This window comes from Chaetomium globosum, genomic scaffold (genome assembly GCF_000143365.1).
Source record: "Chaetomium globosum CBS 148.51 scaffold_5 genomic scaffold, whole genome shotgun sequence".
Taxonomy (NCBI): domain Eukaryota; kingdom Fungi; phylum Ascomycota; class Sordariomycetes; order Sordariales; family Chaetomiaceae; genus Chaetomium; species Chaetomium globosum.
The window spans coordinates 702,114-717,631 of record NT_165980.1 but is presented as its reverse complement, the minus strand read 5'-3'; the positions used below and the strand labels follow the sequence as shown (position 1 = coordinate 717,631).

Below are 15,518 nucleotides of genomic sequence, written 5' to 3'. Positions count from 1 at the left end.
GTTGCAGAGTTGTGTTCCGCAAGGTCCACTTGGGGGGACTGGAAATTCGGGAACTTTTCTTGTTCCTTGAATAGCTTGGACTACTCTCCGGAGACCGCCTGATACTCGGCAGGCCACCCCATTTCGTGTGGCGAATGGGGCAGTCTCATTTCCTTAAAAGAGATTCACTTGTTTCCGCGTTTTGCAGAACTTCTTAGATCCTGGCTTGTATATCCCCCGAACCTTTGTCTTCGACGAAGTCTTAGGAAAGCGAAGCTTGAACGGGTGGTTGGTCTTGGACTCGGCAGTGGTCTTAGTTACCCCGCGGGAGCGGAGCATTCTTTTTACCGTAACCCGAATCCGCGGTAGCACATGGGTAGACCGATCCATCTGTCCCTCACGTCCCCACGATGAAACACAAGCTGCGTAACGCACCACCTGTCTCAGGTTTTCTCCCGAAGCCAAGACCTGCGCACGACTCGGAGACGTTAGCACAAGCACCCCGTAGGTCGTTGACCACCTTGAACTCATCAGAGAAATATACGCGACTTCTGGACAAAAAAGACCAGACCATGAATCGACCCGACCCAACGAACCTACACCCTAGGTTCTAGGCTTCGCTTTCCATTACGCATTGCACCGTCTCACCGTACCATCTCCCCCTCGCTGCCGTTCCCTGTCCCTCTCGTGCCTGCCCCAGTACATATATAACGACAGGTCACTCCCCCCCTCCCCCTCTCCCCTTCATTGAGCCCAACTTTCCATCCGCTCATTGCGAGTTGGAGTTGCTAGGGGGTTTAGGGGCCAAGGCAACGCCCAACCCGACGCCGAGGGCGATGACGATGGCGATCAGGATGCAGATGCCGAGGCACCACCACTTGAGCTTGCGGGCGCGGAGGGCACTAGTGGTGCTCTTCTTGATCTGGACGGTTGGCATTGTCCAGCTGCTTGGTTGTGTCCTCAGCCTTGGCGGCGACCTCGGCGATGATGGGGTCCTGCTGGATGATTTGCTGGCTGAGGATCTCGAGCAGCTCGAGCAGCTGCAAGATCGACTTCTCGATCTTGATCATGTCGTTGTGGCGCGCGCGCACGTTGCCGAGCACGGTTGCGCCGTGGCCGGTACGGTTTGTTCGGAGCTAGAGGCGAGGGGATGAGGTTAGCGGTCGTTGTTTTTGTGGTGGCACAATTGGGGAGGGCGAATACGTACAGCGGTCTGGAAGATACCCTCATCACCCCAGTCAGCGTCGGCCGCCTGCTGCACCTCCTGCTCGGTCGCCTCCGGGTTGACGATGCGGTACTGACGGGCGATCTGCTCGCGAAACCGCTGCTTGTACTGCTGCTCTTCCTCTAGATACTTTTGGATGGTGTCCTTGAAGTCGGAGTTGAGGCTCTCGAACTGCCGCTTCTTCAGCCCGAAGGTGCTGTCCGTCGTGCGCTCCGTATCGGACTTCAGCTGCTGGATCTGGCTGCGGATCGACGTGTTCTTGACCTGGGTCGCCGCTACTAGGTCGTCTAGCTGCTGCCGCGCCCCGTCGTCGCCGCTGCGAGCGCCTGCTGGTGTAGGGTCGCGATATTATTGATGCTGGTCGTCAGGCCCTGGATGTCTTGGCGAATAGCCGACACGCGCTGCAAAAAGTCGTTTTGCGAGAGGAAGTGCCCGCCGCCCTGTTGCGGGGAGAGTGCCCCATATTGTTGTTCTTGTTGCGGCGACCCATACTGATCTTCTTGATAAGGGGATCCGTACTGCTGCTGGGGTGAGCCATATTGCTGTTGAGGTGAGCCGTATTGTTGCTGGGGCGAGCCGTATGATTGCTGCGGGGAGCCATACGGCTGTTGCCCATAGTTATGCATTTCATGCTGTTCCTGTCACGCAGCCCGAGTCAGCTGCCAGATTCGATTCGCGATCCAGGGGTGTCGCCGCATGCTCTCGGTGGGTTGAAACAATCGTCCGAGTCCCAAAGCATCCCGCGCGACCCGGGGAAACACTTACTGGCTGGCCATAGCCCGCCTCGGCGCCCGGCCCTTGGTTGTAAGGGTTGTATGACATGGCCGCGCAATTGGATGGCCCTCGCTCAGTTGGACTTTTGCGGTTTCGTGACAATCGAATTATTTATGCGCCCGAGAAAGATTGAGAATTGTGGGAGTGCGCGGCTGTTTTTTTTTTTTTGTCCGACAATGACGGGAGGAAGACAGGTTGGATAAGGCGGGCGGCCAGCCTTTTTGGCGAAATTGGCTTTCCTGGGGTGCAGGCAGCTGCTTCGCCCTCCGCCTTGCTGAGAGGTCGACTGTGGCTGGCCGTCGATGGCCTGTGCCAAGAAATTTCAAGGCTTGGTCCCCACAACACGCTTACTCCATAGTTTATATCCACTCACAGCCAGAATTCATATGATGGGCCGTATTCTTGGTTCCGCAGTGCAGGGATCAGATCTCACTCTGGAACTGCACAGCTGTGCAAAAGGAACACGAGGAATTAACTACATCGAGTCCGTTGACAAACAAGACAATCGCCCAGATCACCAAAAAATTGATTAAGTTCTCGAAATTGTGTAACTAACAGGCCCAATCGCCTCCAGCTCTCCGCTCGACAGAAGGGCTTAGCCGCAGAACCTTCAACAAGATGGCGTCACGTTAACGAGGCTGAGGGGGTGGACCTGCAGGTCTCCACTTTCTGTTTTGCCTTCCCATGTTGAACTCAGCCTTGGCTTGCGTGGGCTTCAACGGCGAGGCGGTGCCGGGGTTTTTCTCCAACGGGGCACCTGCAGAATGAAATCCCGTCGCCGGTTTGAACCAACTGGAAGTGTGGCTGACTTGTCTCATTTTGTTGGTTCTTGATATCCCTCACCGCATATGGACATATCGGCTCTCATCCCATGCAGCCCCCATTTCCGAGTGATCCCCTAAAAACGGAACCGGAACTGCTGACACTGCCGGGTATTATTGGCCTGAACGACCGCAGATCTTTCCTGTCAAAACACTGGGGCATGTTCTCTGCCGCCGAGATTTCCACAGATGCCTCCGTCGGAGCCCTTTCAATTCGAATGACCGCCACCTCAACTTGGTGAACAGCGAAACAACGACAAACCGCACCAAACCGCACCAAAACAAAGAGCCGGAAGGTCGCTTTTGAGTATAGCAAGGCCATCTTTCCCCGACGTTCTTCGTGCTTTTGGACTTAGGGTATCGCGATGAGGTGGTCATAGCACGCCTGTCGGCTCAACCCATGTTTTGTGAGATGGCTTGTAGGTCTTCTGCCTGCCTCAGAAGTAATTCTTCTTCCTGCTTGTACGGGTGTATTGGCTGAGGTGCCACTCCACGTCCGCATCCTTGTTTTCTAAGGTGCCCATGGTGATGGAGAACGGCCTCATCGTGAATCGCGGGCCAACTTCGCTCAGCTCGACAGAGTCGTAACTTGTCCTCACGTACACATGATGGCGTACTTCGATGCAGTCGTCCTGATTCATGAAGGTGATGACCCTGTTGCCGGCCGTCTTGCTGGCGGTCGCGTCTCGCGGAGGGAAGAGGTGCTTCAAAACTTTGACTATCCGGCGGCCGAGTGGGGTCTGGAAGTTTTCAAAAATCAAGTGGGGGTAGCTCTCGCTGACCGTCCCTTTTATTGACCGCGGGATATCCGCTCGCAGCACCACGTTATGGAGTGACGCCATCAAGGTCGGCCCATGGGGAAAGTGGCTGATAGTGATTGCTGTTGGTGTGCCACGGTGCTCGTGGAGGAGAATAACATCGCTGAGGCGTTCGCTCTGTGCGGACCGCACCAGTTCTGGGAGGACGAGGTTTCCGCGATTCAGTCGGATCCCGGTCGGAAAGAGTAGCCGTATCTCTTTGGAGAAAGACATTAACCTAGAGCTTGGGTCTCGTGAAGTTGTCACCAGCACTCTCGGGTCTGTGTCGGTCAGCAGCTGTCCGGCAGCAGGTTCCAGTCGGCCATTAAACACGTACCTACGACACCCGACAGCTCAGAGTATTCGTCGTCAATGTCGAGTGAGTCGTCACCGGCAACGTCGCGAGATGCATCATAGTCGTAGTCCTGCCGTAACTGCTTGTCGTTCGCAATCTCTGGGGCCAACGGCTTCCCTGAAGCAAGAGCCGCTCTCAGTTGCGCCCGCTTTTCAGCAACTTCGGCATCGCGCAAGAGAACCGCTCGGCGGTAGAGGTAGTCTCTCCTCTGACGTGCTTGTTTGCGCTAAAGAGAGGATCAGCATTAAGCTTCTTAGTTCCTTAGAATAAAGGGCGCTTACAATCATCTTTGCCCCCGGTGCGCCTCAAAAAGCGAGAGGAAGTCGAGAAAGCCGGTTCCAAGACAAGATGTAAAAATTCCCATGCGAGGCTGAACAACAGGGGAGTTCAGCGCTACCTCAAGCTGTGGGGCCCGCTGCAGTGGAGGGGTCCGCTAAAAAAAAGTCGAGAGCACAGACCCTCACATTCCTTCCATGCCTTGCCGAGCCGACATGCGATTTCTCCGCCCCGCCACTTGCAACAACTCCTCGTTGCTGGAGTGCCACTGCCCGCCAAAAAATCGCAACCCACAGCACGCGGCAAGGAAACGGGAGATCGAGAGCGAAACACCAACACATCACCTACAATAGATCCGGACTGGACAATCGACATATTCACCGAGACGCGAGCTTGTGTCCGCTTATATTCCTATCAGCGATGATGTGACAGTTTCCACACCCACTTTCTCAATCCTAATTCGAAATACTGAGCCGGCATTGCCCGCCCTACATTGCAACCGAATTTGTTCTCAACAGTGGTGACTCGTAGGTTCCTTCAGCCGCCCCTTTCTTCCTTACACGCCGATCGCGCTGCCACAGGAATGCCCCGTCAACACGGCGCACCTCGACGCCCCGCGATTCAATGTTTCTACATATTTCACTAATGATTTAGTGACTGACAATCCCTCAGCCGCCACTGTCCCTCCGCTATCCCCCCGATATGGAGGGCGCTTTTACCCACCTCGGGAACCACCTCGTTTCCGATTCCGCGGCCGCCATTAAAGCTGGCGGCTCCGACGAGCTTTCGAACATCGACCCAGACGAGGGCCTGCTCTACGGCGTCTATGGAGGACGTGGTGCTCGCACCGGCCTAGGAAACGCTAGACGCCGCCAAGATGACGACGACAACGAGACCGAGGTTTTCGACGACGATGATGAGAGCTTAGCGAGTGTCCCTGTCGATGGCATGAAGGGCCTCAAATTGAACGCACCAGAGGAAGAGAAGGAGCTCCCCGCCCACGCTTGCGCGTGAGTATGCCCGCTTGGCCTGATGGAGAAGTTAGCTGACAGATGCTTCTAGGTACTGCGGCATCCATTCCCCCGCCAGCGTTGTGAAATGTCTCGCCTGCAACAAATGGTTTTGCAGTGCCCGCGGCAACTCCAGCTCTTCCCACATCGTCAACCACCTCGTTCGAGCCCGTCATAAGGAAGTTCAGCTTCACCCACAGTCCTCGCTGGGTGATACGATTCTCGAGTGCTACAACTGCGGAACCAAAAATGTTTTCATGCTTGGCTTCATTCCGGCGAAATCCGATACTGTCGTGGTTCTCCTTTGCCGCCAGCCCTGTGCCGCAAGCACTTCGACCAAAGACATGAGCTGGGATATCTCGAGATGGCAGCCGCTCATCGAAGACCGGTCCTTCTTGAACTGGCTCGTCCAGCCGCCTACCGATACTGAGCAGCTTCGAGCGAGGCATCTTACCCCGCCGATGATCGCGAAACTGGAGGAGATGTGGAAGGAAACCCCGGGCGCCACCGTGGCTGACTTGGAAAAGAGCGCCGGAGTCGACGACGACCCGCACCCCGTGCTGCTGAAATACGATGACCCCTACCATTACCAGAACATCTTCGGCCCACTCGTCAAGATGGAGTCGGACTATGACAAGAAGCTCAAAGAAGCGCAGTCCGAGGACAATCTGCAGGTTCGCTGGGACGTCGGGCTCAACAACAAGAACGTGGCTAGCTTTATCTTACCCAAGATCGAATCGGGTGACGTCAAGCTGGCCGTGGGCGACGAGATGAGGCTCAAGTACAAGGGCGATCTCCGTACCCCGTGGGAAGGTGTGGGCTATGTGATCAAGATTCCCAACAACCAGTCGGACGAGGTCACACTCGAGTTGCGGAAATCGGGCAACGACAAGTCAGTTCCCACCGACGTCGCCACGAACTTTTCGGCCGATTATGTCTGGAAGGCCACGTCGTACGACCGGATGCAGTTCGCTATGAAGACGTTTGCCGTGGATGAGATGAGTCTCTCTGGCTACATCTTCCACAAGTTGCTCGGGCACGAGGTCGCAGTGGCTCCGATGAAGACGCAGATGCCTAAGAAGTTCCACGTCGCGGGCCTACCGGAACTGAACCATAGCCAGATCACGGCCATCAAGACGGTGCTTTCGAACCCGCTCAGCCTAATCCAGGGCCCTCCGGGCACTGGCAAGACTGTCACGTCGGCGACCATTATCTACCATCTGGCCAAGATCAATAATAGCCAGGTCTTGGTATGTGCACCATCTAACGTCGCCGTTGACCAGTTGTGCGAGCGCATCCACCGCACCGGCTTGAAGGTGGTCCGGTTGACGGCCAAGTCGCGCGAAGATGTCGAGTCGTCCGTCAGTTTTTTGGCCCTTCATGAACAGGTCCGCATGAACGATTCCAACACGGAGCTCACCAAGCTTGCTCGCCTAAAGGCCGACCAAGGCGAACTGTCGTCTCAGGACGAAAAGAAGTTCAAGCAGCTGACTCGTGCTGCCGAGCGCGAGATCCTTAACAACGCAGATGTCGTATGCTGCACCTGTGTGGGCGCCGGCGACCCGAGGCTTTCCAAGATGAAGTTCCGGAACGTCCTCATTGACGAGTCAACACAGTCTGCCGAGCCAGAATGCATGATTCCGCTCGTCCTGGGCTGCAAGCAGGTGGTCCTAGTAGGTGATCACAAGCAGCTTGGGCCAGTCATCATGAACAAAAAGGCGGCCAAAGCCGGTCTGAACCAGTCTCTGTTCGAGAGGTTGGTAAAGCTGAACTTTACACCCATCCGGCTGAACGTGCAATACCGAATGCACCCCTGCCTCTCGAAGTTCCCATCCAACATGTTTTACGATGGCTCACTTCAGAACGGTGTCACGGTCAGCGAGCGGCTCAGGACGGATGTAGACTTCCCCTGGCCGGTTGCCGACACGCCCATGATGTTCTGGTCAAACCTCGGCAACGAAGAAATTTCGGCATCTGGTACGTCTTACCTCAACCGTACCGAGGCTGCCAACGTCGAGAAGATCGTCACACGTTTCTTGAAGGCCGGTGTGAAGGCCCTCGACATCGGTGTCATCACTCCATACGAAGGCCAGCGGAGCTACATCGTCAGCACCATGCAAAATACCGGCACTTTCAAGAAGGAAACATACAAGGAGGTCGAGGTTGCCTCTGTGGACGCGTTCCAGGGCCGTGAGAAGGATTTCATCGTGCTGTCCTGTGTCCGTTCCAACGACAACCAGGGCATCGGTTTCTTGTCGGATCCCCGCCGTCTCAACGTCGCGCTCACTCGTGCTAAGTACGGTCTGGTCATCATCGGAAACCCCAAAGTTCTCTCCAAACACGAGCTGTGGCACCATCTCCTTGTCCATTTCAAGGACTGCAAGTGCCTAGTCGAGGGTCCTCTTACCAATCTGCAGACGTCACTGCTGCAGTTCAGCCGACCCAAAACTGCCTTCCGCCCTCCCCGGTACCCCCAACAAGCTCAGCATGTTGCGAGCGGCTATCCCAACGGCCGGCACAGTGGCGCGAACGGCTCGACCAGGGATTATGAGACGGGGTCGATGCTCTCGTTCATTCCAGACGACGTGTCGTCCATCCACAGCTCTGCCCTCGGCGGCGCCGGGCTAAGCTCCGCCTATCCGCACATGTTCTCGAACTTCCACCCCGAGCAGTGGCCTGGTTTGCCGGGTGTGAGCGCAGGTGGCCGCCCCGGCGCGAAGAGTCGCGGTCGCGGTGCCGAGAGCGTCGCTGGCGAGAGCGTTGCCAACAGCGAGTTCACCGATGCCAGCGCCAGCGTCATTGGTGCCAAGGGCGTCGGTCAAGGGGGGGCCAGTCTCGGTGCCGGCCTTAGCGAAGCGATTGGCGCGGCGAGGCCTACCTCTTACAGCCAGAGCGATCGTCTTAAGCAGTACGTCGAGAGCGGTGGCCGCATGGGGGCCGGCAACGGATATGGACGGCGCTTTGACGACGACGAGAAGAGCGTCAGCACCGCTTTTGCCAGTCAAATTGGATCTGGGTTCGACTGAGAGTTGAAAAGGAATCGTTGGTGGTTTACTTCTATGCAAACCAAGGACAGACACAGGCACCGCACTGAATCCTAGGAGCAGCAGCCTACCCGCCTGCACTCTCCGGACGCCGTCGAGCACGCGACCTCGGGCTCACAGGGGTCGCAGAATTCGCAGCCCAGGAAGAGTTGGGTAGATGCTTTCCAAAAGCACACCATCTCAACCGGCCGGGTACTCGCCCTTGGGCCGTCCGCCGCAGATTATTGCCCTGCGTTAGCCAAGCCATACCGCTTGACACCGCTCGCACGAAGAGCTCGATCAGCCTTGACAGTTGTGACTGCAAGCCAGGTTGCTGGGAACTCTTAGGTCGGCATGTATACCGGGGCAATTCAGAAGGAGTAGCTCATTGAGCTGTTTGGGGGTAGTCGACGGAGCAGCCACCGGCATTTGGTGGGAACGGCCATTCTGTTCTGACCCAGGGAGGTCGGAGGACAGGCTTAGCAGAGAATGGAGGGAAAGGGAAAGAAGCCGCTCATTTTAGGCCGAGACAAGCGTTCACTTCACAGCAAAACGGGAGCCCAACTTAGGGCTCTTGTATGATCCAACTGTCTTTAGCCATTCTTTTCTAAGGCAGTTGTTGGCTTTATCAAAATGATTAGCACAGACAAACACAGACAGAAAAGCAACAGACATTCGTTCTTTCACCGGGAGTCCGCCGCGGTGCATAGATGTTTCAGATATCAGGGGTGACTCTCCGTTTCCACCAAGCCTTCGTCCATGTACTCCCAGTGGCGGCTAACTCTTGATCGAATAGTAATGCCAAATTGTACCCACAGGACGCGCGGGATCCACGGGGCGCTTCAACCCACCACTCGATCTAGGCCAACGGATGAAACACAAGCAGTTTAACTCTTGGCGGGGCACCACTCGCAACTCGTAACGCCAAAGGACGGAGGGCTAGAGGCGTCTAAGCGCGAAGTTGCATCCCAAGATCTTGAATTCCCAGGGTCACAGTTGGCCAGACTAAGCCTCTTTCTCCTTGAAATAGACGGCCCCCGTTTCGCCTCATTTTCTTCTTTTGTTCTGCTGTCCCTCTTCACTTTTTCAGCTAGCTAACCAATGTTGCTGCCCAACTGCTTGCCACTCTCGTGTTCCTTCCTGAACCAACTGAATTCTCGCCCTGACAGCCAGCTTGGCAGCCTGGAACTATTCGATCCCATCCCCGTACATGGTATCTACCTGTACTAAATAAATACTGAGGTTGCCACCCGACTGCAACAACTCTACTCTCTGCAATTCACCTCATCACTCCCAGAGATCTCTTGACCCCACCACCCTTGAGCTAACCCCTCGTATTTTTGGGGTGTTCTTTAATTTACCGCCCTTCTAATTTATTGGGAATTTATTTCCTCCATTTTTCTCAAGATGGCATCACCGGAAGCTGTCCCAGCGGCCGCCGCCCCCAAGAACGGCAACGACTCCCCGGCCAAGCGGAGTATCGAGAGGAAGCCGGTTGCAGCAGGGCAGCCGACATCCCCGCCCCGGGCGACGAAACCGGAGTCGTCAGCACCCGCTCCAGATACAGCAGCAAAGTTGGAGGCCGCAGCGATCACAGGCGATGACGGCGTCAACCCCCTCGACTTTGAGGGCTCGGTCGAAACCAACCACGACCTCCCCACTCTGGAAACCATCCGCAAAATCGACAACTACACGGTGCTGGACCGCGATGGCAAATCGCACACCTTTCGGAGTTTGTACACCGGCCGCCACACCGCGCGACGAGTCCTGGTCATCTTTATCCGGCACTTCTACTGCGGTGTAAGCCACTCCCAGATCCTCCCCCCTCCTCTCGAGAAAGCAGCAGCCGAAAAAAAAAAGAATACTAACCCCCTCCAACACAGAACTGCCAACAATACCTACGCACGCTCTCCGAATCCATCACCCCGCCTTCCCTCCTCGCCCTCCCCCACTCCACCTTCATCTGCGTCATCGGGTGCGGCGACCCGGCCCTCATCAACATGTACGCCGACGCCTCCGCCTGCCCCTTCCCTCATCTACGCGGACCCCACGCGGCGCCTGTACGCCGAGCTGGGCATGGTGCGCACGCTGGCGCTGGGCGCCCGCCCCGCGTATATGAAGACGCATCTGCTCAAGAGCAGTGCGCTCAGTGTGGTGCAGGGGCTGAAGCAGATTGGGAAGGGGCTGGCGTTGAAGGGGGGGGATGGGAAGCAGGTGGGCGGGGAGTTTTTGTTTGAGCCTGTGGAGGTGGAGGGTGGGGGAGGGGGGGAAGAAGAGGATGGTGGTGGCGTCGACGCCGGGTGGGGGTCGAGCCGCCGAAGGCGTGGGCCGAGGATGGTGGTGAGGGGGAGGGGAAGGGGGGGCGGTCGGAGACGAGTTTGGACGGGAAGGGGGAGCCGGATGCGGAAGGGGAGGATAAGGTTGTTACGTGGTGCCATCGTATGAAGAATACGCGGGATCATGCTGAGGTGCCGGAGCTGATGGAGGTGCTGGGGTTGGATGGTGATGGGCGGCCCGTGGGGGATAAGGAGCGGTGGGAGCGGGCCGTGAGGGAGAGGAAGGGGACGGGGGTGAGTGTGGCAGGGCGGACGAGCAAGGAGGTCGGTGAGTCGGGGGCGGTGCTATAAGCCGTCAAGTAAGAAGGGCTTGGAGCGAAGGGAGAGAGGTGGGGAGATGAGAGGTCTTTGTCATGAGCTATGTTTTAATTGGTTTCTTGGTATGGTGTTTGGAGCGTGGGCTTTGTGTTTATTATTAGATGTAAATGATACCGTCTTCTCTACAGTTCTGTAGTGAGCGGTGATGTCTCCGCCCATGCATGTTAGTGCTCCCCAGTGGCTTGACTGTTGTATAACATACGGGAACTTTTCCCTGTCGCTCTGCTGTGACGACCTAGATGGTTGCGTCGCGGCGGCCACGGTCGTACAGGTACGCGTTAATCTCGACAATCAGCTACGTGGGCCGTATCTAGATGCGTAGGGAGGAACACAGCAACTCTGTCCTGCAAACTACTGCAAGCAAGTTGGCCTGCGATATCCGCCGCAGATCCGCGGGGATGAGCCCAGCCACTTGATGCGCTGCCGATGGCGGATAACCGAGTGTTGGTTGGTTTAAGGCGTGAACAACTCTGTAGTAAGTGATACCTTCATGTTTCCTCGTTAAACCTTCGGGTTGTTTCGCCAGTGCAACGGATCCCATGTTGTCAAGCCGCTTCGGTGAGAGGTGGCGCTGGCACATGGTAATAACTGCTCCCTGGTACCATGGCCCTTTTCTTCCCGGTTTCATCATCTCTTTCTCAACTATTATCTTGTAAAGCCTATTCGACACCAAGACGATGTGAATGTAGCTAAAATGCCACTCGTATGCGCCATCCCAGGCACTCCCGACCTCTACGGCATGGGCATCCGCGTTTCATTCTACCTCCTGTGGTTTTTTGTTCTCATCGGAGAGCGGTGCCACGAACATCACGCCCAAGTCCCCCGGGTTGTCGAGTTGGTCCTCGCCTATGCCGTCTTTCTCGGCTTGGCCATGGCGGCCTCGGGTGGGTATCTCTTTGCCGCCGAAGTGTATATCGCCCTGCTTCTAATCTCGACCACGGTGTATCTCCTCGTTCCCCGCCACACCACGGACCTAGTCGCGTGGATCCGCCCAGATCTTGGGCTCGGCACCCAACGTGGCAGATTCGGCTTTATTGCAGCTGCTCGCTGTCTCTTCGTTCTCGCGGTCATCAGCTTGCACATGTGGTTCTGGGGAACTGGTGTTGGTTCTGAATCCATCGACCGAAATCTGAGAGACCAGGGCGGGTGTTGTCCGTGTGAACTCCCGCAACAGGTCGGTTTTGCTTTTGGGCCGGTGGAGATGCATAGCGGCGGGTTTCGGGCCATGAACGTTCTTTTGATGTTAGCGCTGCTCGCTGGGGGGGTGGTTATTGGCGCGATGAAGGCGGGACTGATCAGGAGAAAGAAGTCGAGGCGGCAAAGGAGAGCTAAGTATGGTGTCACCGTGTGCTTTTGTATTGTTCCTCGAACTAACAGTGATAGTCGATCTCGAATTCGCATCTTAAAAGAAGTTGAAACGTTTGGCGGTCTGATAGTTGCAAGTATTCTCGTCGTCGCCATTGAACTGACCATTCAATGGAACGGGATCTCAGCTGCCGTCAACCAAGTAACGACTGCCGCTCAGTTGATACCCCCTCGGGAATTGTCATAGGGTTGATCGTGGTATTCCTGTACGATCTGAGAAGCGGTTCCTCTAGAGATGAGGAATAGCAACGGCGGAAGCAGCGAAAGCTACATCGGCAGTGGTGGTGTTGGCAGTGGCAGCAATGGCGGCAGCAGCAGCTCGGGCGCAGTCTCTTGTAACCCATCTTCGTCTTCTGGTGGCTGGAGTGGCGTTGTAAGATACTCGAGGTTCGTGTGCACCAGAGATGGATGGATGAGTAGTTGCTTAGGAAATATACTGACTAGTCTCCAGACCATGGGCTCCTCCTTCTTCACGTCCATTTTATCCACCTCCTGTGCAGGCTTTTACTCCTGTCTCGGCCCCCTATCCTCCCCCTCCTACGGCGAAGTCTGGCACATCCAGTTCAAATCAAGGCTCTGCTGTTTCTCAGAACTCCGACTCTGGTTCACATCCCCCAGATCCTCTTGACAACCTTACATGCAAGCCTCCTCCTCGCACTCCGCCAGAACCACCCCAGCCTCCTGCAGCAGTGGTGGCAGAACCCGAGGCTACAGAGGCTAGTTTACCTCCAAAGCCTAGGATTATTGATGTATCGCCTCCAAAAAAGCCGCGACCAAAGGGGCCGAGGCCTATGTCAATCCCTAAGTAGCATCCATCAGCGTCGCCTTGGAGATACTCTTGTCCCGAGGAGGGCCAGATGTCCGCGTTGAAAACGATGGCATAAAAACACCGTCTTCCAAAGCTCCGTCAACAAGATTAGAGTCGCAAAACTCGCCGAACAAGGAAAGAACAGATTCGTGCAGCTATCTTCAACCATGCAGACGCCAACTATTTTTTAAGCATCAATTTGATGAAAAAATATTCCAGTATCTAACTTGAAGGATCATCAATGTAGAATGGTGTGGTGACTTGCAAGAGATGTAGGGCAACTTGCCCTTGGGCTTTGTCGCGCCTTCCTCTATGGAAATCAGGCAACCAACTCAGCCACTTGGAAATCCCCGACAGACTTGGACAGTCGAGATGGAAACCCATTCTATCTGTCATTTCTGAATTTGTTATCGTTTCAAACTCCTCTCGAGAACAATACATCGGCGTTTAGCATGGGTTAGAGGGCAAACTAGCACACTCTCACCTTCCACAACATACTTTTACCATGCGTCCATCAATCGATAGACCGCCCCTGGAAGAGCCATGGGCTAAGAGACTTCGAGCAACGAGATCTCAGAGTGTCAAGTCCCAGGAACGGCGGGGCTCAGATCACCTCCCCTCCCCTAAGCCAACAAACCCAAGCAGCACCGACAACGTCCCGTCCTCCTCGTCGTCGATCGACCACAAGGCACAACAAACGCAAAATGCAGTCCAGTCTCTCCGAGAACGCCTCGCCCCACTGCCCAAAAAGCCCACACCTCTATCGCCGGCAGAAGATGTAGCAGCCAAGAAACCGCCTTCCAAACCTTCCGTGGCCCCTTTTTTCCGACGCATCGGGGCCGCCTTTCAAGACAAGCCAGCGACCGCCATCAAACCAAACCACATCAATACCACCGCCGCAAGAGCCCCAGCTCGCTCCCCATCCCCAAGCGCAGACGATCTAATCCAGCAGCTCAAAGGTTCTATCCCCCCTACAACCCCTTTTTCATCCCCCCAGCTCCTGTCCCTGCGTTTCCCCGGCAACCAACCCCAAACTAACCCCTGACGCCGCACCCGGCACACGAAACGAGCAGAACACTACCTCCAAACAGCCACCACGCTCCACAAGAGCGCCACGCTGCGACTAGCCCAGACGCACGCCGACCTCACGCGCCAGCTGACGCGGTCGCTCACGGATGGGGGCGCCGACGCGGCCTTCCTCGACGAGACAGAGACGCGCATCAAGAAGCTGGCGCAGCCGCTCGCCAAGTTCCGCATCCGCTCGCAGCAGCGCGGTGCTGATGGGGTGCTGCGCAGCGAGGAAGATGCTGTGGGTGAGCTGATCGCCCGCGCGGAGGCGCAGGTGAGTGTGTTTGAGACCGAGGTGGCCGGGTTGTGGGCGGAGTGGACGGCTGCGGAGGGTGAGGTGAAGGAGTTGTTGAAGGGGGTTGTGTCGTTTGCTGGTGTTTCTGGGGGAGGGAAAGGGGAAGGTGGGGGGGGGATTGGCGGAGCGGATGGGGGCGATGAAGGGGAGGTGATGGTGAAGCGGTTTAGGGAGGCAATTGAGCGGGAGATTGCAGAGGCTGAGGAGGAGGTGGCTGAAATTGGGGAGGAGGCAGTAGGGGTGATGAAAGATATTGAGAAGGTGAGTTGGGAAAGGATGTTAAGGAGTGGTAGGTTGCTAACTAGGGAGCAGGACTTTAGGAAGGCTACGCTGCCCGATTTACACACTTTCTTTCAGTCCATTGACGAGCCGTGAGGTTGGCAGGGAGGCTGGGCTGCCTATTTGGTGGGATTTGGGGTTGTCTGTCTGTGCTGGAATTTGATTCAAGTTGCTTGTGTTTTACCATGGCTTGGGAGAAGTTGCCCAAAATCATGTACAGCACCATGTTGGCCTAAGCCTGATCATGATTACAAGTTGAGGCCCAGTCACCTGAGTTGTCCATCTCTTCGTTGTTCCGTCCTGCACTGAGCTCAACACGGCCCAGCGGTGCCACCGGAATGGCTGCGAGGACAAATCAGCCTAGAAAACTGTTCTAACTTCGCAAGGAATATTCAAGTTCGTGTTGTATATACTCGGCCCTGCGTAATGAGAGCATTCTTTTCTGGGCGAGGAGGGAAGGGGGGGTGCTAAATGGAGACCGTATGTATTCCACTATCTTCCGAGAGATAGGGTATATTCTGACTCTTGGGCCGGCGATGTTGCGCTATCTGGGCAATACGAAACCATCATGTTCGGCTCGTCGCCAGCGGCGGGTAGGGACTAGATTATTATCCCTTTGTTCATCAAAGGGATGGAAGGCCATAGAACGGGGGGGGACGTCGAACGAATTAAAGGGGGTTCCGGCCCGGGAAAGAAAGATGCGCGGCCCGGCATCTGCATCCCAATTCATCGGGATGCCGACACGGGGATTTGGTAGCCAGTAGACCAATCGACCCCAAGCGAGGCAGA

General features: G+C 56.0%; 4 protein-coding genes across 4 annotated transcripts; 2 read left to right on the top strand and 2 right to left on the bottom strand.

The window, feature by feature from the left end:
• Nucleotides 1–881: 881 nt before the first annotated feature.
• CHGG_07068 (uncharacterized protein) lies at nucleotides 882–2,026 on the bottom strand (the record flags this gene model as incomplete). Its single annotated transcript, XM_001224723.1, has 4 exons — nucleotides 882–1,115; nucleotides 1,187–1,520; nucleotides 1,697–1,809; nucleotides 1,970–2,026. 4 exons carry the CDS (start codon nucleotides 2,024–2,026, stop codon nucleotides 882–884), a joined length of 738 nt encoding a protein of 245 aa, XP_001224724.1.
• A 1,210-nt stretch (nucleotides 2,027–3,236) lies between these two features.
• On the bottom strand, nucleotides 3,237–4,238 carry CHGG_07067 (uncharacterized protein; the record flags this gene model as incomplete). Its single annotated transcript, XM_001224722.1, has 3 exons — nucleotides 3,237–3,877; nucleotides 3,934–4,177; nucleotides 4,233–4,238. 3 exons carry the CDS (start codon nucleotides 4,236–4,238, stop codon nucleotides 3,237–3,239), a joined length of 891 nt encoding a protein of 296 aa, XP_001224723.1.
• A 691-nt stretch (nucleotides 4,239–4,929) lies between these two features.
• On the top strand, nucleotides 4,930–8,263 carry CHGG_07066 (uncharacterized protein; the record flags this gene model as incomplete). The annotated part of the gene is made up of 2 exons (XM_001224721.1): nucleotides 4,930–5,237; nucleotides 5,356–8,263. 2 exons carry the CDS (start codon nucleotides 4,930–4,932, stop codon nucleotides 8,261–8,263), a joined length of 3,216 nt encoding a protein of 1,071 aa, XP_001224722.1.
• Nucleotides 8,264–9,667: 1,404 nt separating this feature from the next.
• Nucleotides 9,668–14,825, top strand: CHGG_07065 (uncharacterized protein; the record flags this gene model as incomplete). The annotated part of the gene is made up of 10 exons (XM_001224720.1): nucleotides 9,668–9,996; nucleotides 10,144–10,699; nucleotides 11,043–11,056; nucleotides 11,154–11,185; nucleotides 11,634–12,246; nucleotides 12,541–12,666; nucleotides 12,731–13,028; nucleotides 13,335–13,359; nucleotides 14,179–14,711; nucleotides 14,808–14,825. 10 exons carry the CDS (start codon nucleotides 9,668–9,670, stop codon nucleotides 14,823–14,825), a joined length of 2,544 nt encoding a protein of 847 aa, XP_001224721.1.
• Nucleotides 14,826–15,518: the final 693 nt, after the last annotated feature.